The 21077-nt window shown below is 62.0% G+C and overlaps 1 protein-coding gene across 1 annotated transcript in view; it reads right to left on the bottom strand.

Moving 5' to 3' along the window:
* LRP1 (LDL receptor related protein 1) overlaps nucleotides 1-21077 on the bottom strand; it is a 79622-nt gene that overhangs the window by 6823 nt on the left and 51722 nt on the right. Inside the window, exons 37-75 of the mRNA XM_036865744.1 lie at nucleotides 20915-21044; nucleotides 20671-20797; nucleotides 20159-20310; nucleotides 19943-20067; nucleotides 19286-19663; nucleotides 17697-17886; nucleotides 14220-14424; nucleotides 13651-13843; nucleotides 12934-13059; nucleotides 12598-12726; nucleotides 12210-12329; nucleotides 11882-11995; nucleotides 11425-11574; nucleotides 11225-11347; nucleotides 10775-10891; nucleotides 10483-10611; nucleotides 10121-10243; nucleotides 9900-10040; nucleotides 9612-9802; nucleotides 8558-8741; nucleotides 8317-8402; nucleotides 8032-8151; nucleotides 7415-7602; nucleotides 7073-7278; nucleotides 6340-6528; nucleotides 5598-5746; nucleotides 5088-5181; nucleotides 4857-4973; nucleotides 4511-4630; nucleotides 4023-4145; nucleotides 3741-3866; nucleotides 3235-3351; nucleotides 2436-2542; nucleotides 2200-2332; nucleotides 1403-1522; nucleotides 1123-1245; nucleotides 627-767; nucleotides 410-544; nucleotides 212-331 (exon numbers count right to left, since the gene is read on the bottom strand). Of these exons, the coding sequence (XP_036721639.1) occupies nucleotides 212-331; nucleotides 410-544; nucleotides 627-767; nucleotides 1123-1245; nucleotides 1403-1522; nucleotides 2200-2332; nucleotides 2436-2542; nucleotides 3235-3351; nucleotides 3741-3866; nucleotides 4023-4145; nucleotides 4511-4630; nucleotides 4857-4973; nucleotides 5088-5181; nucleotides 5598-5746; nucleotides 6340-6528; nucleotides 7073-7278; nucleotides 7415-7602; nucleotides 8032-8151; nucleotides 8317-8402; nucleotides 8558-8741; nucleotides 9612-9802; nucleotides 9900-10040; nucleotides 10121-10243; nucleotides 10483-10611; nucleotides 10775-10891; nucleotides 11225-11347; nucleotides 11425-11574; nucleotides 11882-11995; nucleotides 12210-12329; nucleotides 12598-12726; nucleotides 12934-13059; nucleotides 13651-13843; nucleotides 14220-14424; nucleotides 17697-17886; nucleotides 19286-19663; nucleotides 19943-20067; nucleotides 20159-20310; nucleotides 20671-20797; nucleotides 20915-21044 (5661 nt within the window). The remainder of the gene's footprint in view (nucleotides 1-211; nucleotides 332-409; nucleotides 545-626; nucleotides 768-1122; nucleotides 1246-1402; nucleotides 1523-2199; nucleotides 2333-2435; nucleotides 2543-3234; nucleotides 3352-3740; nucleotides 3867-4022; nucleotides 4146-4510; nucleotides 4631-4856; nucleotides 4974-5087; nucleotides 5182-5597; nucleotides 5747-6339; nucleotides 6529-7072; nucleotides 7279-7414; nucleotides 7603-8031; nucleotides 8152-8316; nucleotides 8403-8557; nucleotides 8742-9611; nucleotides 9803-9899; nucleotides 10041-10120; nucleotides 10244-10482; nucleotides 10612-10774; nucleotides 10892-11224; nucleotides 11348-11424; nucleotides 11575-11881; nucleotides 11996-12209; nucleotides 12330-12597; nucleotides 12727-12933; nucleotides 13060-13650; nucleotides 13844-14219; nucleotides 14425-17696; nucleotides 17887-19285; nucleotides 19664-19942; nucleotides 20068-20158; nucleotides 20311-20670; nucleotides 20798-20914; nucleotides 21045-21077) is intronic.

The following is a 21077-nucleotide window of genomic DNA, read 5'->3' as shown; positions in this document are numbered from 1 at the left end:
TGGTGATGCGCGCCTGCGTGCTCTCCCCCCAAACTTCCTCAGCCCCAGTACCTCTGGCCCCTGCAGGGCTGCCAGAACTGAGTGCAGAAAGCTGTACTGCGGGTCTGGAATTCCAAGCTTGGGCAAGGGTGCTTGGAGGAAAACACAGCGTTCCAGGTCCCCTTTCTTATCCTGGCGTTGTAAGCCCCGCCCCCTCTCTCCGTCCTCCTACCTTCCGCCTTGCAGGTGTTGTGCGTCTTCATGAAGTTGCGCGCGCAGCTGCACAGGTGGCCGCCCTTGGTGTTGTTGCAGAGCTGTGAGCAGGTGCCGAAGCGCAGGCATTCGTTGATGTCTGGGGGTTACACAGGAGGGTCATGGAAAGTCTTGCGGCTGGGGCTTCTGCCCGACCCGCTGGGCCCCACCTTCCTACCCTGGCATCCAGGCTGGCCTGGCACCGTGTGGAAGCCAGAGCGGCAGGCACAGTACGCGGCTTTCTCGGTGCGCACGCAGCGTGCCTCATCCCCGCAGATGCTGGCGTTGGCGGCGCAGCTGGTCAGCTTGGGGTCTGCGAAGACAGAAAGTCTAGGCCTGGGCTTCGGCTCTCCACCCCTCCCGGCCAAACCCCGCCCCAGCACGCCGGGTCTCACCGATGCTGCAGCCCTCCTCGTCAGAGCCATCCCCGCAGTCATCGAACATGTTGCAGCGCAACGAGGAGGAGAGGCAGTGCTGGTTCCGGCATAGAAACTCCTTCTTGTCTTTGCAGTGGGGGGTCTGGGCCGTGGGCGGCTCTGGGGGAGAGCGGGGCTTGAGGTCCAGGGTATTTACCACCCTGCCCCCTCTTCCCACTGGAACCCCCAGTCAGTCACGGGCAGAGGGGGTCCCAAGCCTGGCTGTCAAGCTTCAGGGGAATCTGGTTAAACATCCTGATTCTCAGTCTCCACCTCAATACCTTCCTCAGGGGCTTCTTTCCCTCCAAGACAGGGCCCCCAGGCTCCCGGCAGTGGATCCTCCCCTCTTCTGGATCCTCCCCTCTCCTGGTGAATCGGCTCACCGGACGATGAGCCCACTTGGCCCAGCCCCACTGCCTGTGCAGCACCCCCACTCTAGGAGCCCCAGGCTCCCCCTTACTGGCCCCCTGCTCACCACAGTCCTCCTCATCAGTCCCATCCCCGCAGTTGTCCGTGCCGTCGCACTGGCGCCCGATCCACAGGCAGACGCGGTCGTTCTTGCAACGGAAGGGCCGGTTTGGAGGGCACACGAACCTGGCTGCAGCAGGGAGAGGAGACAAGTCAGAATCAGCCTCGGGGGCGGGCCGAGAGCCACCAGGGTGCGTCAGAACCCCGCCCCTGCCCCGACAGAAGCTCCGCCCACGCCGGGGAGCCCCGCCCCTTCCGAAAGCCCCGCCCCGCCCCTGGAGCCTCACCGCACTCCTCTGGGTTCTCGTCTGAGTTGTCCCCGCAGTCGTCCTCGCCGTCGCACTTCCATGCTAGCGGCTTGCACAGGGTGTTGTTGCACTGGAACTCGTCCAGGGGGCAGGTCCGCACTGGGCGTCAGGGGGAGCAAAGAGTAAAGAATGAGCCCTGAGCCCCAGGCTGCTGGCGGCCGGGTCTTGCCCAGACCCCTCCCTCCAGGGGCAGAGACCTAGAGGGAACACGGGGAAAGTGGTGGTACCACCAGATCGAACCCGAGTTTCCTAATTTTCTACCAGCTGGGTAAGCTGGGCAGAACTGCCTCCTCTGGTATTTAGGGGAGAAGAGGCATTTTTGGGAAAGTGTCCAGAGGGGTCCAGAGAGCCCTCTTTCTCTGGTGGTGTGGCAGGGCTCCGGGGCCTACTGTAGTTCAATGGCAGGTACACTCAGCTGGGAGTCAGGAGACCTAGGGTCCAATCCCTGTCCTCAGCCCACCAGCGCAGAGCTAGGATATCTGCCCTCACTGCTCCAAGCGCCAACCTTCTCTCACCCGGCCTGCCCACTGCCGCCTCTGGGCTGTTGAGCCCAGGCCAGTGGCAGGTGCTGCCTCACTGCCCCAGGAAAGGAAAGTGAGCAGGGACTTTACTTCTCAGGGCAGCTGACTGCTGTGTTGGAACTTGTGGGATGGGGCCTGGGTGGACACAGCCCACAGGTTTCTGCTGGATTTCAACCCAACTGACTCTTGGATTAAGTGCTATTGCGGGGTGGGGGTAGGGTGGGAGGGCTGGGGAGCCGAGCTGGAGAGGCTCACCGCCAGTGCCACAGGCTTCCTCGTCACTGCCGTCCATGCAGTCAGCATCTGCATCACAGCGCCAGCGCAGGGGGATGCAGTGGCCACTCTTGCACTGGAACTGGTCCATGTCACAGCGGGGGGTGCAGTCTTTCTGTGGGCGCAGGAGCAGCATCCTGGTCAGACCTGGGCACCCCTGCAGGCCTGCCCTGACTCTTCTAAGGCCATCCCTCCCTCCTTCTGGTCTCCCTGCCCACCTCGTCTGAGCCATCTGCACAGTCATGATCCCCATCACATTTCCAGCGCCCAGCGATGCAGCGGCCATTGGCACAGGAGAACTCACTCTCAGAGCAGGGCCGAGGGGCTGGGAAAGACAGGGGAGAGACAGGCCCCAGGAGGGTGGGCATAGGGACTCAGCCCTCGAGAGCATCTCCAGCCCTTGCAGAGCAATATCACCCATCCCTGTGTCCCTGAAGGCCACAGTTGACTGGCATAATGACCAAGATGCTCAACTAATCCCAGGCAAGCCAACTGGCTGCCCTCATGGGACTGGTCGGGCCCAGAGGGCACTCACACTTGCCCCTCTGGGGCAGACACATGAGAGAGGGCACGGGTCCCTGGCCCTGCCCTCAGGACAGACTGTGTGTGGGGAGGGGAAGGGAGGGACAAGACCACTAAGACAAGCACCAGGGTTTAGGGAGAGGTCAGTAAAGGATGATGGGCTGGCACAGCACGGGGACAGGTGGGCTCTGGGGCAGCAGCAGGGGATGTGGTAGGAGCACGGGCACATCAGAGACACCTACCTCTGCAACCCCAAGAGGACAGTGTGAAAATGGAGAGAAACATGAGATGAGGTGAAATGGCACAAACTCAAATACACAACATGGAGCGGGGTGGGGGGGGGGTGAGGCGGGAGGGAGCTCCTGACCCCCAGCCCTGGGAAGCAGCCACCTGCTCTAGTGCAGCCTGGTGGCAGTAGGGGCAGGGGTACTGCGCGGGGAGGTCTCCTGGGGGAGGACACCTGCTGGGCCGGGTGGGACGGGGTAGGGGACATACTGCAGCTCTCCTCGTCGGAGTTGTCGCCACAGTCATTGTCGTAATCGCACTGCCAGCGGCCCGGCACACAGCGGTTGTTCTTGCAGCGGAACTGGTAGGGCTCACAGGTACGCTCGTCTAGAAGAGGCAAGATTGAGGGGCAGTCAGGGACAGAGTGGGGGGCAGACGTCAGGGTCCCGGAAGGTGTGGTCAGGATGGCCAGGAGCGGGAGAGTGGGCATTCCAGCCTGACAAAGGTCAGCAGTGGGAGTCCAGGCCGTGTTCTGAGATGTGGAGTCTATGGGAACTTCTGGGGCAGGAGGGACAAGAGTGGAGGGAGCTGCTTTGGGGAGGGGATCGACAGATCCCATAGGGTGGGCAGGTGTGTGCTGATGAGGTGCTGGCGGGAGTGGGGACGGGAATTAGACAGGAGGTGGTGGGCACAGGCCGTACGGGGACCCAGGCGGCAGGCAGCCCCAGCCCACCCCGTCAGGTGCCTTCCCCTGGAGCAGGGCTGGGGAAGCTCACCACACTCTTCTTTGGGCTCATCCGAGCCGTCCCCGCAGTCGTCCTCTCCATCACACTTCCAGCGCGCCGGGATACAGCGGCCCGAGTCCTTGCAGCGGAATTCATCCACTCCACAGGTCATCTGGGCTGCAAGGGGGTGGCCCAGTGATGAGGGGGAGGCTCCTTTCAGGAATGCACGGTGAGGGTGCGGTCTGGGTGGGAGCGGCCGTCGAGGGGGGTCACACGTGGGGGTGGTGGGAGCAGCAGGCACTGTGGAGGGAGGGTGGGCTCCAGGAGACTCACTGCAGTTGGCGGGCTCGTCACTGCCGTCCACACAGTCGTTGTCCCGGTCACAGACCCAGACTCGGGGGATGCAGCGCTTGGTGATGGAGCACTGGAACTGGTTGGGGGCACAGGTCACCTCGGCTGCGGGGTTGGGGAGAGAATGAGGACCTGCCCATTCCGCCTCCCCACTACAGTTCAAGATCCCCATCTTCTCCCTCTTCCAAGCCCTGGCCTTGTCCTGGCCCTGCCAGCAATTTCTTGGGAGGAAGGAAAATTATCTTCAATTTTGGTGATTTTGTCTTCTGGATCTGCACATCTCTACGATGTGCATGATGATTTTACGAGCAAACCAAGTCACACCCCATATAATTTATGTTGCTCATCTAGTAACATTACTTGAGAGCAGCACGACCCCTAGAAGAAGCGGGGGCTAGATTTCAATGTGAATCGTGTTTCCGTGCCCGTTTTCCACCACCCCCCTCCCTGCCACCGCCCGGGGCACTCACGGCAGTCCCTCTCATCCTCCCCGTCTCCGCAGTTGTCCTGCCCATTGCAGCGGAAGATGCCGGGAATACAGCGGTTGGTGTTGGTGCACTTGAACTGACTGGGCAAGCAGACGTGGATGTCTGTGGGGGTGGGAGGAGGGGAGGGTCACTAACGGTGGATGCAGGACTCGGGAAGGGCGGGGTTCCCACTCCCTCAGGGGGGAGAGCGCAGGCCCAGGGCTGGAGCAGCAGGAGTCCAGCCTGGAGAGGTGGCCGCTGTGGGCTGAGCCTCCTTGCCCTGGGAGCGCAGTTACCAAACCCCCAAATCCCGGGGGGGACAAGGCGGGGCGGGAGGGCAGCCCTTTACCGCAGTTGGCCTCGTCACTGTTGTCCTGGCAGTCGTTGTCCCCGTCACAGATGAAGGCAGGGTTCGTGCAGATGCCTGTCGAGCACTGGAACTGTCCTGGGCGGCACTTGAACTCGGCTGCCGGGAGGGGAGGCTCAGCGTCAGCAGGGCCGGGGGGGTGGGCCACTCGGGGCCTCGGGAGTCGGGCGGCCCTGACGCAGGACCCTCTTGCCACCCCGCCCGGGCACTCACGACAGTCCGGGGGCTCGTCCGAGTGGTCCCCGCAGTCGTCCTCCGTGTCACACTTCCACCAGAAGGGGATGCACTTGTCGTTCTTGCACACAAACTGGAGGGCAGGTGGGGGCGAGAGGGGTTGGTGGGGGTCTGGGGAACTCAGGAGGTTTTCTTTCGAGGGGCCGGGATGTCTCAAAGAAGCAGGGGGGTCAGGTATCTCGGGGGGAGGTTGAGCTGGATGGGAGGTTGGGGTGTGGTGAGCGCAGGAAGGCCAGGCGAGGGGGCATCTGTGTGGAGGTCGGCGGGGGGGTCAGGGTTAGGGGGTGGGGTGTTTGTGTGAGGTGACGGGTGTAAAAGTATTGCTGTGGGGAGACAAGAGGTAGGCAAGAAATGCGGGGGTGTTAGCGTGGGGAAACCAGATGTGTGAGGACAGTAGGGCGGGTGCTGGGGTCCCAGGAGGAGTGCGGGTAGTGGTGTAGGGGATCGGGGAACGAGGCATGGGGAGCGGGGTCCGGGGAACAGCCTCACCTGGCTGGCCGTGCAGTTGGACACACAGTTGCGCCCGTCGCCGCCCAGGTAGAAGTTGGTGGGACAGGCACACTTGTGGCCGCCCCCGGGGGACAGCAGGCACAGGTTGCTGCAGCCGCCATTGTTGACCTTGCAAGGGTGGTTGGGCACTGCCGGAGGAAACGTGGTTAGAGGGTGGCGGACTGGCCCAGTTTACGGACCACTGCTCCCTGGGCCGCCGGCCTCTGGCAGGGCGAGGGCAGTGCTCACTGGTAACACGTTTTCTGGTCTTTCAAAGGCTGCCTGGCCCATCTATCCTGGGCAGAGGTGGGATGGGTCCAGACCCTGCTCTTTCAGGAGGGAGCTGAAGCCAGAGATAGGAGAGGACTCTCCTGAGGTCCCAGGATCAGGCTGGACCCGAACCCCGCACGCTGCCTTCCCCGTGCTCTCCCCCTCAGCTCTGGCCTGCCTGCCTTTGGGGTCTGGCCTTGGTGGTCTCCACCCAGACCTGCTCCACTGGACGGCCTAAGGGCCTCGCTGCTACAAGACTAGGGCTGGACCCCAGCTGGGCTGTAGCTCCTGAGAGCCAGAGCACAGCCTGTCTATAGGCCTCCGAATCTCCTGGTGTCTGCAGGCACTGCTTGGTCAGTGCTGGGGAAGGGGTGGGCTGGAACCCCTGCTGAGACGGTGGGGCCCCATCCCACCTCAGGGGCCCCTCGTGCCTGGCTCATCGGGGGTCGGCTCTCGGTCCTCGGCTGCTTACCGTCGGGCTGGCGCAGGGCATGGAAGACGTGCAGGTCCATGGGTCGGTGCAGTGTGCTGATGAGGAGCGTCTTGTTGGTGCCCGTGGTCTTGTGGGCTCTGTTGATGGACTTTGTCTCCCAGTCGGTCCAGTAGACGTAGTCCTCGAACAGGGTCAGAGCGAAGATGTGTGGTATGTCCTGGCTCAGCACTGAGGGCGGCAGGGGGCCGGGGGACAGGCCGGGCGGCCGGTCAGCACCGAGTAGTACTGGGCGCCTTCCCTACTGGGCCCTTAACCCCACAGCAATGCTGTGAGGTGGGCACTAGCCCCGCTCCAGCCCCTGGCCGCACAGCTGGTAAGTGGCAGAGCTGAAACGCAACTCCTGGCCTGTCTGACAGCAGGTTCCTGCCCAAATACACTCTACGGTTCCCTGTGAGGGAGTGGGGGCGTCCTGGGTACGCCAGCCCCAGTCCTGCTCCCACCTTCCTCGGGGCCTGTCATCTGAAACTGTGCATGGCAAGGTGCCTCTCTCTCTCCTTCCCGAGGGAGCTGGTGGTGGCCTCAGGCCTGGGCGGATCCAGGGGGCATACCCTGGGGTGCTCTGAACCCCCAGACCCCTGGTGGGTGGTGTCCTCAGACCATGCCCTCTGGCTTTTAAGCCTACTCTTGCCCCAAAGGCCTGATCCCCTGTAGCTTCAGAACCCCCATCCCCACTAGGTCTGCTGTGCCTGGGCAGCCTCACTGGCACACTGACCGACGTGACGATTGGAGCCATCCAGGCTGGCAAACTCAATGTAGTCCTCACGGGCGTCGGCCCAGTAGATGCGCTCGGTGACGTAGTCCAGTGTCAGGCCGTTGGGCCACGTGATCTTGGTGTCCACGATGACACTGCGGCCAGACCCATCCATGCCGATCCGGCCGATCAGTGAGTGGTCCCCCCAGTCTGTCCAGTACAGGTACCTGTCAGGTGGGTGAGCAGTGAGCCCTGAGAGATCCAGCAACTGGACCCACCAGGCGCCTGCAGAGAGGCTGGGCCTGGACGCCCGAGTGTACCAGCTGCGTTCAGAGGCTCCCCCAACCCTCCTCGCCCACGTACCCATTCTGCACGTCCACCACCAGAGCCCTGGGCTCACGGAGGCCAGAGCTGACCAACACCGTGCGATAGGCCCCGTTGAGCTTGGACACTTCGATGGTGTCCCGGCCTTTGTCACACCAGTATAGGTTGCCGCCGACCCAATCCACAGCCAGCCCGTCGGGGTTGCTGAGGCCCGTCCTGTGCAGCACCTGCGGGCAGGGGCAGGGAGGAAGGGCCCTGGGTGAGTTGGGGCAGGACTCTCAGCCGCTCTAGGAGCACAGTGGATGGAAAAGGCCCAGCCCCGGGCATGGTGTCAGCCCAGGCTCGAGGAAAGGGGTCTCTGGATGAGAGAGACCACAACCCAAACCCCACAGTGCCCAGGAGCACAGGTTTAAGGGCGGTCAGACAGACGGGGAACTTACTGCTAATTAGGGAAAGAGAGACAGGAATCTCCTAGACCTCACTCGCTGGGCTTAGGGGAGAGAGGAGTAAGGACAAGCAGAGTCTTGCGGTGACTCAGTGTGGAGTGGGGAAAAGGAATACTTCAGTGGGGTGGGTGAGAAGAAGGGGAGATGGCCTTGAAACAGAGAGGGCCCTCTGGGCAGGGACACGGGCTGACTCTCTGCCCCCGGCCTCACCTGTACATTGCTCCCGTTAAGGTGCATCCTTCGGATCATGCTGCCCTGGGTTGTCACGTCTGTCCAGTAAATCATCTGCTCTCGGTAGTCAAAGTCCAAGGCGACAGCGTTGTTTAGGCCCTTGGTTTGGGGGGTGAGCAACCGAAGAGTCAGGACGTGGATGGCGGGAGAAGTCAGTGGGGGGATGGCCATGGGCCTGGGTGCGGAGAACGAGGGACTGTACTGGGTGAGGGACGTAGCTGTGAGTCTGGGGAGGCAGTGGGGTGAGGAGGGCGGGTCTGGCACCTGCTTAAGCAGCGTGTAGTTGGAGCCATCCAGGTTGAGCTTGCGCAGGTAGTACCGGTTGGCGAAGATCAGAAACGGCTCCTCGTCTGGAGGCAGAGGAGGCCGGCTCAGCTGCTGGCTGGGGCACATTCTAGCACCCCCGGTCCCCAGCCTGCCTTCAGCCCTGCTGCTCCAGCCCGCCTGCCACAGCCCCTGGCTGCCTGCCAGGGCCAACGGCACACCCTCTAAGCCCCCGTCTCACCAGTCACAGCTTTGCAGCTATGGGGGTCGCCGCCGCGGGGGGCGTAGCCCTCCACGCACAGACACTTGTAGCTGCCGTGGGTGTTGATGCAGCGCTGGCTGCAGGGGAAGGTGGTGCTGCACTCGTCCACATCAGCGCACGTCCGGCCGTCATCCTTCAGGCGGAAGCCAGGGCGGCAGCGGCACTGCGGGCACAGGGAGCCTGGGGTGGGCACGGGCAGGGGTCTGGGCCGCCCCAGGAACTGTAGGCCTCTCACCTCGAGACCGAGGGTCAGAAGCCCCCTCCACCCTGGGTGGCTGGCTGTGACGGGGAAGCCCAGCCTCACCAAGGGAAGCAGGCAGCACACAGGCACTGAGCTGGCCCACGCCAGCCGTCGGGCTCTCACCCCCACCCAAACCACTGGCGTGAGTCCCCAGTGACCACCACGACTCTGCGTCCCGAGGTCGAGGCTCAGGCCTCCTCTTACGTGACCCGCGAGCCTCATCTGACAGAGCCCATCACCTCTTCCTCCAGCACTTTCTTCGCTTGGCTGCTCTCCCGCCCCCAAGGCTGCCCCTGCTCAGGCTCCTCTGCTGCTCCCCCCTCACCTCACTGCCCTCAGCGTGGCTGAGCACAGGGCTCAGGCCTCGGACCTCCCTCTTCCTCATCTACACTCGCCCCCTTCGGGATCTTATCCAGACTCATGACTTAAATGCCGTCTCTATGGTGATAGCTCCCAGACTCTCTCTCCTTTCTGGCCTCTCCCTTGAACTGCAGACCTGCGCATCTGGTGCCTGCTTGACATCTGCATGCCCCTCCTTCTCTCGTGCCCCTGAACTCATCTGCCGGCAAAGCCTGCTGGCCCTACCTTCCAAACAGATGCAGAACCAACTAAGCAGAGATTTCTGTTCTGCTCAATGCTGGGTCCCCAGTGCCTAGAACACTGCCTGGCAGAACAGGAGCTGAGTTAGCCCTTGTTGGATGGATGAATGAATGAATGAATGAATGAGGGATGGAGAAAGGAGCCCCAGCCAGGCTTGGAAGCGTGGAGGCTCCCACCCGGGGCACAGCACACCTTGAAGCCGATCTTGAGGTCCTCGCAGTCCTGGCTGCAGCCGCTGAGCTTGCGGCTGAGACACTCGTTGACGTGGCAGCCGCGCTCGTCCGAGCCATCGCCGCAGTCGTCCTGACCGTTGCAAAGCAGCGCCTCGGCCACGCAGCGCCCGCTGCTGCACAGGAACTGCGAGGAGGCGTTGCACTTGTGCTCTGGGGGGACGGAGGTGGCGGGTCAGCCGGGTCCTGGGCGGTCTGGGCGATGGGGCCAGGGGCCGAGAGTGGGGAGGGAGCCACGCGTGGGGCCCACCTGGGCTGGTGCAGTGCGGGTTCTTGGGGGCCTCGTCGCTCTGGTCGTGGCAGTCATTTTCACCATCGCACTCCCACTGGCGGGAGCTCAGGCAGCGCCCGTTGGCACAGCGGAACTCGTTGGGGCCGCAGGTCGGGTACTCTGCGGTGGGAGGGGGCAGGTGAGGCTGGTGGCCTGTGCATGGAGGGCGGGGCCTCCTCCCACCGCGGCCCCGGGCTCACCACACTCGGGGGACTCGTCAGAGCCGTCGGCGCAGTCCCGGTCGTGGTCACACATGAAGTGCTTGGGGATGCACTGGCGGTTCTGACACATGAACTCGCGGTCCTCACAGGTGCTGTTGTACACTGCGGACAAAGGCGGACACGGCCCCTCAGCCCCCGCCCGACCGGCTGCTGACTGTCACCCCCCGACCTTCCTGTGGTCTGAGTGGTAGAATGGGCAGAGCGCTGGATGGGGCGTCTGGACACCTGGGCTGTAGACAGGGCTCTGCCACTGACCGCCTGAGTGACCCCTGCGGAAACACATCCTCCCCTCGACCTCGGTCTCCCCTTCTGCAAAGTGAGACCGTGGCCCCACCACTCACAGCAGCCGGCTGTGACGCTCTCGTCAGCGCCGTCAGCACAGTCCTTGTCACCGTCACAGAGCCAGCGCTCGGGGACGCACACGTGGGTGCCCGGGCAGGAGAAGGAGTTGGGGCCGCATGTCTTGCCTTCTGTGGAGGGAACAGGGAGCCACTGAGAGACGCAGGAGCGGGAGGAGCAGGGCCAGGCAGCTGGGGTGACGTCCCCACTGCTGTGCTGTCCCCGGGTGGGGTGTGTGGGGGGCTCTGCCCTTCCCGGGGCCACCTCCCCAGCCAGACCCCAGGCCCCTCTCACCACAGTGAGCGGCCTCGTCCGAGCCGTCCCCGCAGTCATCGCTGCCGTCACACAGCCACTGCTTGGAGATGCAGCGATGGTTCTGGCACTCAAACTGGGCCTCTGAGCAGAACTTGTCTGGGGCAGTCAGAAGCCACAGTTAGATGGGGGAGGGATGGCGGGTCACCCAGCTGGGCAGGTAGATGCCAGAGGACGGATGGGAGAGACACCCACGGCACCCTCTGTGTGGGGCTCAGCAGGGGCTGGAGAGACGGTCCCCGTCTCAGAGCCTGAGGGTCTGGGTTGGGGGCATGGGGTGAAGCCCGGGGTGCCCTTCTCAAAGGAGGGCATTTCCTGCGAGGGAACCAAGAGGCGGGGCCTGGACAGGGTCTCAGCGGCTAAGGCGAAGCCCCAACCCCACAGGTCCTCTGGGTGCCTAGCTCAGGCGAGCGGGTGCTTGCGGTCACTCACTGCAGTGGGTCTCATCCTCGCCGTGTTCACAGTCGTCCTCCTTGTCACACGTCCAACTCATGGGGATGCAGCGCCCACTGGGGCAGGCGAAGTAGTTCAGGGGGCATCTGGGGCGCTTCACACCTGGGGGCGAGGGAGGCATGAAGGCACAGCCACCTCGGGGGTCCGCTGCCCACCACACACCTGCCCACTGGCCCGACCTGGGCAGTCGCGCTCATCGCTATAGTCCCCGCAGTCGTTCGCGCCATCGCACACCCAGCTGGGCGCGTAGCAGAGGGAGGTCCGCTCACAGGGCTGGAAGCGCACACCCTTCACCCCCAGGCGGAAGTAGCTGCTGCAGTCGGTGGCGCCTGGCGAAGGCGAGGATGAGGGGTGACACCAGGTTCCCTCCAAACACCCTCCCTTAGAGCTGTTGGCCCATACGGCGCCTTCAAGCGTTTTAGAAAATTGAACCGTGTTGTTCAGGGGGGAGGGGGGTGGTGGTGCTTTGCCCACACTTTCCAATCCCTGCCCCCTCCCTGAGTCTCAGGGAGCCCAGGCCCGGGGCAGACTGGGAGGGGACTGAGGCTGCCACGTGGGCCAGAGGGAAGGCAGAGAGGAGCCCGGGCAGGAGGGCAGGGCACCCGAGGAGGCACCCAGGAAAGAGGCATCACTCACTGCAGTTCATCTCGTCCGAGGCATCCTCACAGTCCACAAACTGGTTGCAGCGACTGGAGTTCCCAATGCAGGTGCCGTCCCGGCAGCGGAATTCGCCCACACCGCAGGCCGTCTCTAGAACAGCACCCACCCGGTGCCATCAGGCGGGGTCCTCCCTGGGGGGGGGCCAGGCAGGCCCCGGCCAGAGCTCCCGGCCCAAAGTGCCTGTCCAGCCCCATCATATAGTGCCCTGAACCAGACTCCTTGGGGCCTGGGGACCAAAGATCAGCAAGGGAGAGGGTGGGGCAGGGTTGGGGGCGGTCCGAGGCCCGGCACCGGTCCCACTCACTGTTGCAGGGAATCTCATCAGAACCGTCCCCACAGTCGTCTGCTCCGTTGCACCACAGCATGTTGGACACACAGCGCCCATTGTTGCACTGGCGGAAAGTCTTCTTGCAGCGGCGTGTGTCTGCGGAGCGGGGAGCAGGCCACAGTCAGCAGCAGCTACAGGAGAGGGGCTGCCTCTGATGAGACGTCCTGCGTTTGCTCGCTTGACAAACTTGAGGCTTTGCTACGGGCCCGGCATGGGGCTAGACTCCTCGGGTCGGGGTTGCGGGGGGCGGCTTTTGCTCCTCTCACTCCCATGCCGCACCCTGCTGCGGGCTGAGGCTGGTGACTCAGGAGGTGGGGGCCTGGGGGCGCGGGCGGGGGCTCTGGGGCTGGAGGAGGCTCCTTACTGCAGTAGGACGGCTTCTCATCCGACTTGTCCTTGCAGTGGGAGACGCCGTCGCACGTCAGGCTGAAGTTGATGCACTCGCCGTTGGCACACTCGAACTCATCTTGAGCTCGGCACGAGGAATTCACGGCTGGGGAGGAAGGTGGAGTAGCTTCCTGAGGCAGGGCCTTGGGGCTCTGAGTGCCCATATGCCTCTCCCCCCAGGAACTGAGGCCATCCTGTCGCACCTTGATGAAAGGCTTTGCGGGGCTGGGCTGTTGGAGAGTCTGGGAGGAGACGGTCCCCGTCTACGCCTAGGGCCTCCCGTCAGTGCCCTCCTCCCTCCTCCCCCTCTCACCCTGGCAGCTGAGGTCGTCCTGGAGGATGCGGCCCCCTCGGCAGGAGCAGTTGACATGGCCTTGGTGAGTGAGCAGACACAGGTCCTGGCAGCCCCCGTTGTTGATGCGACAAGGGGAGAGTTCGCCTGAGGCAGGGATGGAGGACAGTGGGCTAAGCGCGTTCTCTGCTGTGCACACGCAGAACGCCCCCCCACCCCCAACAGCTTCGACGAGCTTCCTGGCACCGCCTGTGACACGGTGGCTCACGGCTGGGGCGGGGGCTGCCGTGGGAAGGCCGGGTGGGAGCGTTTGGGTGAGCCTGAGGTTGAGGATGTGTGTGCTCTTAGGTGGGGTGACTGGGGCTCTGAGCCGTACTCTGGGGAGAGTCAAGCCTAAGGTCGTGTGTGTTGTGGTGGGCGCCCCGAGGCACGTGTGAGGAGTGTGTGAGAGGCCGGCACAGCTGCACATCTGTGTGGGGGACCCTTGGTCGTCAAGCCAGTGTGGGACCGTGTCTGTGCACGTGCACACAGAGGGTGGAGTAGGCAGCGCCTGGGATGGGTGTGAGATCAGGTTCTGGCGGGTAGGTGTGGTTCTGAGTGGGAGGAATGGCTAGAGCGTGTGCTGGGGGTGTCCAAAGATGTGAATCAGACCAGTTGTGTGTGTGTGTGTGTGTGTGTGTGTGTACATGCTGGCACAGTGGGCAGGAGAGCAAGGCTGGTGGCAGCGGCCCCACTCACAGCTGTTGGTATCATTGGCCACGGCGATGATGCCCATGGGCTGCTGGGGGATGTCCACGCGCAGCAGCTTCATGTCACTGCCCACGTACTTGTTGGCCCGCTGCACGGCCCGCCGCACCCAGTCGGTCCAGAAGATGTGCTCCCCATACACAGCCAACCCGAAGGGGTGGACGGGCTCTGACTTCAGGATCACCTGCGGAGACAGCATCAGCCCGTCAAAGGTATCTCTCTCGCCCCTACCTCCACCCCCTGCAGCTGGCTCCAGGGACCAGGGGCCCGGCTCCTTAGACACAGTCACGGAAGGGGCAGGATCTGCAGAGACCTGTGATCACCTTCCTCATTTAACTGCTGAAGAAACCAAGCCTGGAAGGCTGAGGATGGCTAAGTGGCAAGGTCAGGGCCTGACTGGGACTCCTCACTGTCCTCCTGGCTCTTCCCACCGTGCCAGGTGGCCTCCCTTTCTCCTGCTTTCTCCTGCTTTCAGCCTGGGCAGTCTCCTCCCTGGCTGACCGCAGTACCCCAATGTCAGCCCCCTCGTGCCGCCCGTCCCGCCTGCCCCGGAGACTCACATAACGATGGGAGCCGTCATACTCGCACCGCTCGATCTTGTCTAGGGTGGCGTCGGAGAAGTAGAGCTTCTCGGCCCGGTGGTCGATGGCCAGGCCATTGGGGGTGCGGATGTCCTTCTCGATGAGAGTCAGGACATTGGCTCCTGACAGGGCTGCCCGCATGATGCTGGGGTGCTGCTCGTTCCAATTGGTCCAGAACATCAGGCTGGGGGAAGAGAGGGCCACGGAGATCAGGACTCAAAGCCAGGGAGTCCGCCGTGGAGGGACCAGGCCCGGGCGTGCAGACAGCCAGACCCAGGGGTCGGCCAGGGTGTCAACTAGACACCTGAGGTTGCACCACAGGCAACCTCAGAGCCACCAAGGCCAACACAGCCCCGGTGCCTGGGAAGGGCTGCCACACAGACAGCCTGCATGTGTGTGTGGGGTGTGTGTGTGTGTGTGTATGTGCTCGTGCACAAGTGTTTCTCAGTGTCTGTGAAATGGCCACCTGCATTTACTGAGACAGCGTAGCCAAGTGAGTCAGCCTCTGGGGTTCCAATCCTGGCTCCAGCACTGACCAGCTAGGAACCTTAGCAAGTTACTTAACCCCTGTGTGCCTCAGCTTCCCACTCTATGAAATAGGAATAATACTACTACCTGCCCCATAGAGTGGTTTGAGGATTAAACGACAGCTGTGTGTTCTATGTGAGGATTTTCGATTATTTTCCCCTTCATTTCTCTCTTCTCCTGGCATCCAGGAAACCGCTGAGTGTCTAGTGTGTCCTAGGTCCTGGGGATGCATGGATTCTACCATCAAGTTCCCAAGAATCACCTTCTCCATAATTTAAGGCCTTTGCATATTTGGGATCTGAGCCCCAGCTTTGCCCCTTACTAGCTCTGACCTAAACATCCCTCTTGGCCCCTCTGAGCCTCAGCTTCCTTTCAGTGAAGGAGGTGGTGGGAACGGCCAGCCATGCCGTGCTTCTCGGGTGGGGGTGGTGGTGAGGCCCCAGAGATGGGTGTGGAAGACCTCCGGGCTGGTCAAGCACTACATGGGTGTGACAGTGTGGTCCTCAGACCACCTGCATTGGATGGCGATTCCTGGGTCTTTGTCCTGGAGATTCACATGCAGTCAGGGCAGGGTGAGGCCAGGGAACCAGACTTCCCAGCGCTCCCCAGGTCACCCTCATGCACCCTGGACTTTGAGAAGCATTGAGCTACACCAAAGCCGGATCCGCTTTTCAGTTCCCTCACAGGACCTGCCCTCTGCCTCCCAACCCCCGGGCCCCTGTGTCCCTTGTCCTTCTGCTGTTCTGGCTACAGAGCTGTCTTGCAGAGCTGCTGGACTTATCTCCTCAAACCTCTCCAGGTCTCACTCTTTTGAACACTCCCCCTCCCCCGTCTCTCCATCCTGCCACTGTGCTCAGGTAGGAAGAGGATGCTTCCCTCCCATTAGGGAGATGCTGGCTGCTCCTGAGCCCATGAGGATAAGGCTCTGGCTTTCAAGGCCTCATCAGGGGGAGGGGCGGGGTTCTGGTGGTTCTTGGAATCAGGATGGGCGCAGATGGAGGCATCTCCCTCTGGCCTCCACAAGAGAAAATGGGTGTCCCAAGGCGGCTGCTAGAGTCATCTTCCTTCCCATCAGGGACACCCACACCCTCAGGTACAGCACGCTCCGTGCTGGGAAGCGGCTTTCCTGCTATCACGATAAACCGCTACACGTGGCAGAACGATCCGTGCTGTCACTGTGGATTCCAAGTTCGGTCAAACCACTCCCCGGGAAAGGGCCGTGGGGAAGGGTGGGGAGGAGAGGCTTTCCTGAGGGGCAGGCAGTCAGCACCCAGGGTTGCGGTGACTTTCTAACCGGGCTGGGGGAGGCCGCTGCCCCCTCCACACTGGCTCCCTCCCGTTCCTCCAAAGCGCTCGCTCCTTCTGGCCAAGGGAGGGCCTCTATCAGACAGTTCAGCTCTTTCTCCTGTGCCCTGCCCGGCTTCAGTTCACTCTGTCGTCTTGCAGACCTGGCTCATGCATTGCCCCCTTGAGAACACGTTCCCTGACTTCCAGCCTGGGTCAGGTCCTCGTCACCCACTCATGGAGCTCCCTGCAGCCTCACGAGGGCAAGAGTCAAATATGCCGACAAAGGGCTGACACAACCCTGCTCCCCATCGGATCCTCAGCACATTGCTCGTTCTCAAAAACCATTTGCTGAGTGAAGGACTGAATCCCCGGAGCTCAGAGCAAAGGAAATTAGTGGGCTCTGAATCAAACGTGAGAGGCAGGCCGGGGGGCCCAGAGCATGGCCCCTCCATGGAGGCTCCAGGCTCACGAGGGACGGGCCCGGGGGGGCCAGCCCCAGGCAGGTGAAGTCGCCGAGGGTCACGGCGGGGCAGACGGGATCTCCGTCATGAGCCGTGTACGTGCAGGACAGGACTGAGGCAGGAAGGACCCTCGAGCTGGTTGGCGGTGCCAGGCAGGCCGGCTTTGGGCCGGGCGTGAGTTACATCAGGGTAAGGAATCTAGGTTTGGTGCACTCACTGTTTCTAAGTAGCTGCTTTTGGGTTTTGTTTGTTCCTTAGTTTCCTAGTAAAGCTTTGAGAAAACATTCCAAGCGCTGCTAAACCCAGGCGAAAAAAGTTTTGCTAGAATGTGGGCCAGCAGTCCTAAGGTGAGGCTGGGGGCTCACTAGAGGCCCACGTGATGGGGCCGGGGGCTGCCCCTGCAGGAGAGCAGAGTGGGTGGAGGCTGGGGGTGTGTACCATGCCGGGGGGTTTCCTCCCAAATTCTCCCTTTGCAACCTTAGCCCAGCCTCCTGGGCTTCCTCAAGCCTGTCCCCCACCAACCCCCCGGCACCCCCCCGCACCCCCAGCCCCAGAACCTCAACTGGGCTGGGCGTGGTTGAGGCCCCTTGCAGTCTTTCCCTGCCTGGAGCCCTCCCTCCTCCGGCTCTTGCTCAAAGCTCTCATCCGGGCTGCCCTTCCCTGGCCTTTGCAATTCCAGGCCCTGTGCCAACCCACCGCCCCCCTGCTGCCTCTCGGTCATCGCATCCAGCCCTGTGCCGTCAGCAGTTTCCCACCAGTGATTTCTCTCCCCAGCTAGGTGGCTTGAATGGGCCCAGCTCAAGGCTTCCACACAACAGGTGTTCAGTGAACAATCTTTGCTTGAAGCTTGGAGACCCAGAAAGACAGAGGACCTACTGTGTGCCTTGAACATGGCTCTCTGATGAATGAATCAATTAATCACCAAGCCAGAGGGTCCTCCACAGCCCTCTCATCCTCCCCTTGATGAGGCACCTGAAATGTTATTGTCCTCATATTACAGATGAGGAAACCAAAGCTCAGAGAGGTCATGCAGCTGTTCTAAGGTCACACAGCAAGGAAGTGGCTGAGCTCAGGTTAGAGCCAGCCTCCCCTGCTCCTGCATCCCCTTTCCTGGTCTGCCTGGGGGCAGTTCCTGCCACCCTGTGGCCCACTGTCCCCATGCCCTGGGCCCGCAGCTCACTTCTGGCACTCATCCAGCACAAAGGCCCTTGGGTGGTCGTCTCCAGACATGGTGATGACCGTCTCACGCTCGAAGGCCCCCGGGCGGGTCTGGTCCACCGTGTGGCGGGTGATGGTGGATGTCGTGTAGCTTGTCCAGTAGAGAGTATCCCAGCCACGGTGATAGGCCAGGCCTTCCACGGAGCCCACATCTGTGGGGAGACAGGAGCAGCGATGGGTCAGGACACAGCCAGAGAGCAGAGCAAAGGGGCAGCCTGGGCATCCCCACGCTAAGGGGATGGCCTGGGGCACCCTCTCCCTTGGTACAGGTGGGGCTGGACGGGAAGTGTGGGAGCTGGGGAGCGTGTGTGGGTGTGGCCCTCGGTGTCCCCAGCCCTTTCTTCAACCCCCTATTTCCCACCCAAATGATCCATGGTCCATCCCCCTAACCCTTCTTTCTGTGTCTTCCCATGGCTGGATAGATTTGGCTTTATGCTGTGGTCACACTTCCTGGAGCTAGAGTTCTACCAAGTTGGGCGCAAACTGGATTTCAGTAAATCAGTTCCCACGTGGGCTGTACTGGGGAGCTTCCTACTTAAAAAGACCCTGAACTGGATTGTCTGGTAGACATCTTAGGCTCAGGTTAAGAACTAAGTGCGTGATGAAAGAGACGTAGCAGAACTTAGGTTAAGAGAAAAAAGACTCAGGGGTTTCAGTGACTTCAAGCTGTCTGGCGATGTGGTTGCCAGAAGGCCGCATTAATAGAAGTATTGTAGCCCGAACAATGGCCCGGAGAGAGGGGACACTTCTGCCAGCCTCTCCTGATCAAGCGACGATTACAGAGTATCGAGTTTAGCTTTGGACACTACATTTTTAGACAGATGTGGGGACTGGATTCTATGAGGCAGAAAAGGGCCAAGGAGGTTGAAAGACAGGTCTGTTTTTATCACCACTGTATACCCGGCTCCTAGTTCCGCGCCTGGCAGGTCTTTACGGACAGGAGTGATGAATGCGTGAACAAATGAATGAGTCAAAGGACCTAGGAGCATCCAGCCCGGAGAAGAGAAAACTAGTGCAATAAAATAGCAGTTTTCAAAGAGCTGAAAGGCTGTCCTAGGATGACAGCTCTAACCCCCCCACCTTTCATGGAGCTCACACAATGTGCCCTGCACCGAGCTAAGCTCTCCCACCTGTCGTCTCAGGTCATCCTGTCTCTGTGCACTGGCGAGCAATCTGAGGCTGAGAGAGCACAGAAAACTTGCCCAAGTGACTAAAATCCTGTTTCTGGGGTTGAACCCACCCCACCTCTGTAGCCTGTTCTGTGAGCAGTGGACACACAGAGGAGAGCTTCAGCTTATTCTGTGTAGCCTGGGGGCAGAACTATGACCAGAGGGGGCCAACTCTGACTCCAACTGAGGAGAGACTTTCAAGTAACTACAATGGGTGCAGTGTGATTCACTGGCCGTATGTCAGGGACACCGAGGCAGGTGGGATTCCGATCCGGGGCAGGGGTGGGCTGGCTGGTGTCTGCGGCTTCTCTACCCTGAGTCTGTGCTGACCCTCTCTGCACTCCCCCTCCACTTCCTGGGAAGAACGGAAGTCTGGGCTCACTCTCCACAATGGTGGTCCTGCCCGAGCCATCGTCATTGATCTGCTGGATGTTCCCAAAGTGGATGTCGCTGAAGAAGATGCGGTTGGGGGTGCCCGGGGAGGTGCCTGCTCGGTAGTCGAAGGCCAGAGCGATGACATTCTTCATGTGCTCAGGGTCCTCGAAGGGCTGCACCGGCGCGTTGAGGTTGCGCTCATCCGACAGGTGGATGCTCTTGAGGATGGTGCGCTCCGAGTAGAGCAGGTAGCCCGCGTACTCGCGGCACGACGCCCCATCTTCAGCCAGCATCCCGTGGGCGCAGGCGCAGGCCCGCTGCCCGCCCCCCCGGTACAGGCACAGCTGCTGGCACCCGCCGTTGGCCACCGCACACACATTGGTGCCTGGGGGTGGGGGGAAACGGGGAAGGCAGAGGTTACAGAGGGCAGGGCCACCTTGGTGCCTCTGTCATCTCAGCAGAGGTGGAAACTCTGGTTGGCGCCCGGCTCTGCCTCAGTATCCCCAGTTCAGACAACCCTCCAGGCCCCTGAGCTCAACTCCTCAGCCTCGTGGGACCCTAGAGGGTGCCCTGTGGGTCTAACTCCTCTCCCGGCCCTTCTCACTCTGGGCTCCCAGGTGGGGCCCTCCGGCCTCTCCTGCCCAGCCCGGAGCCCCAGCCTCACCTTTCTGTCGGTCCCGGTTGAAGACTTTGATGTCTTTGAGCTGGACGCCGATGCCCGTTCGCAGGGGCACGGAGTCTGTGGCATTGTCCTTGCTTCCGCGCTTGATGGAGCCGTTGGCGTGAGTCCTGGGGGAAGGGAAGGGCCACGAGCAGGACGTCATCCGGGGCCGGGGGGAGGGAACGGACGGCCCAGGGGAAGGCCAGGACAGTGGCCCACCTGTCACTCCAGTAGATGAACTCCTCAAACACGGACACCGAGAACATGTCCATGTTGTTGCTGGATAGAACCACCTCGCGGTCCTCGCCCGTCTCCAGGTCGATCCTCTCGATCTTGTCGGTCCGGGCGTCGCACCAGTATAGCTTCCCATCCTGCGGGCCGGAGGCACCCACTTCACTGCCAGTCCCCAGGGCCCACTCACTCCTGCCTCTCTCGTCTTTCCCCTCCTTCCTCCACATCCTCCCGCTCCCTGACCTGCTGATCTGCCGACCTCTCGGCATTCTTCCAGTGCCCGCTTCTGAGGGACCCCCTCCGCCATTTCTGGTGTGGTGGGATCCTACTCTGGGTGGGGTGCTGGGCCAGAGGACCCCATGACTCCTTGGGTCCGTATCTACCCACCAATGGGCTCATCACACAAGACTCAATGGGGAGCAGGGCACAGGGTAAGGGGAGCTGCCCCTCAGAGTACGGGGTCCATCCCATCGGCCCCAGGGCCAAGCCTGCATCCAAACCTGATAGTCCACTGAAATGCCGTTGGGCCAGCTGATGCTGACGTTAACCAGCACCACTCGCTCAGTGCCGTCCAGGCGAGACCGCTCGATACGCGGATACTGGCCCCACTCAGTCCAGAACAGGTACCTGGGGTGGAGGCGGAAGAGGGGGGTCAGTCCCCAGAACATGGAGGAGAGGGGGCCTGTGGCCAGAGTGACCGGGCCAGACCAGAGCCAGGAGTGGTCAGCCTGTCCAGCGCCTCACCCCTTCTCCGGGTGGACAGTGATCGCCCGGGGCTTGTCCAGACCCTGCGAGATGACCACGTAGCGGAAAGAGCCATTGAGCCGGGCGACCTCGATGACGTCAAAGCCCTGGTCTGTCCAGTAGATGTTGCCTGAGGAGGGAATAAGGGGGGGCTCAGGGGTCG

This window comes from Balaenoptera musculus, chromosome 10 (assembly GCF_009873245.2).
Source record: "Balaenoptera musculus isolate JJ_BM4_2016_0621 chromosome 10, mBalMus1.pri.v3, whole genome shotgun sequence".
In the NCBI taxonomy this organism is placed as follows: Eukaryota; Metazoa; Chordata; class Mammalia; order Artiodactyla; family Balaenopteridae; genus Balaenoptera; species Balaenoptera musculus.
The sequence above is the reverse complement of the archived record's forward strand: the minus strand, read 5'-3'. Positions and strand labels throughout refer to the sequence as shown.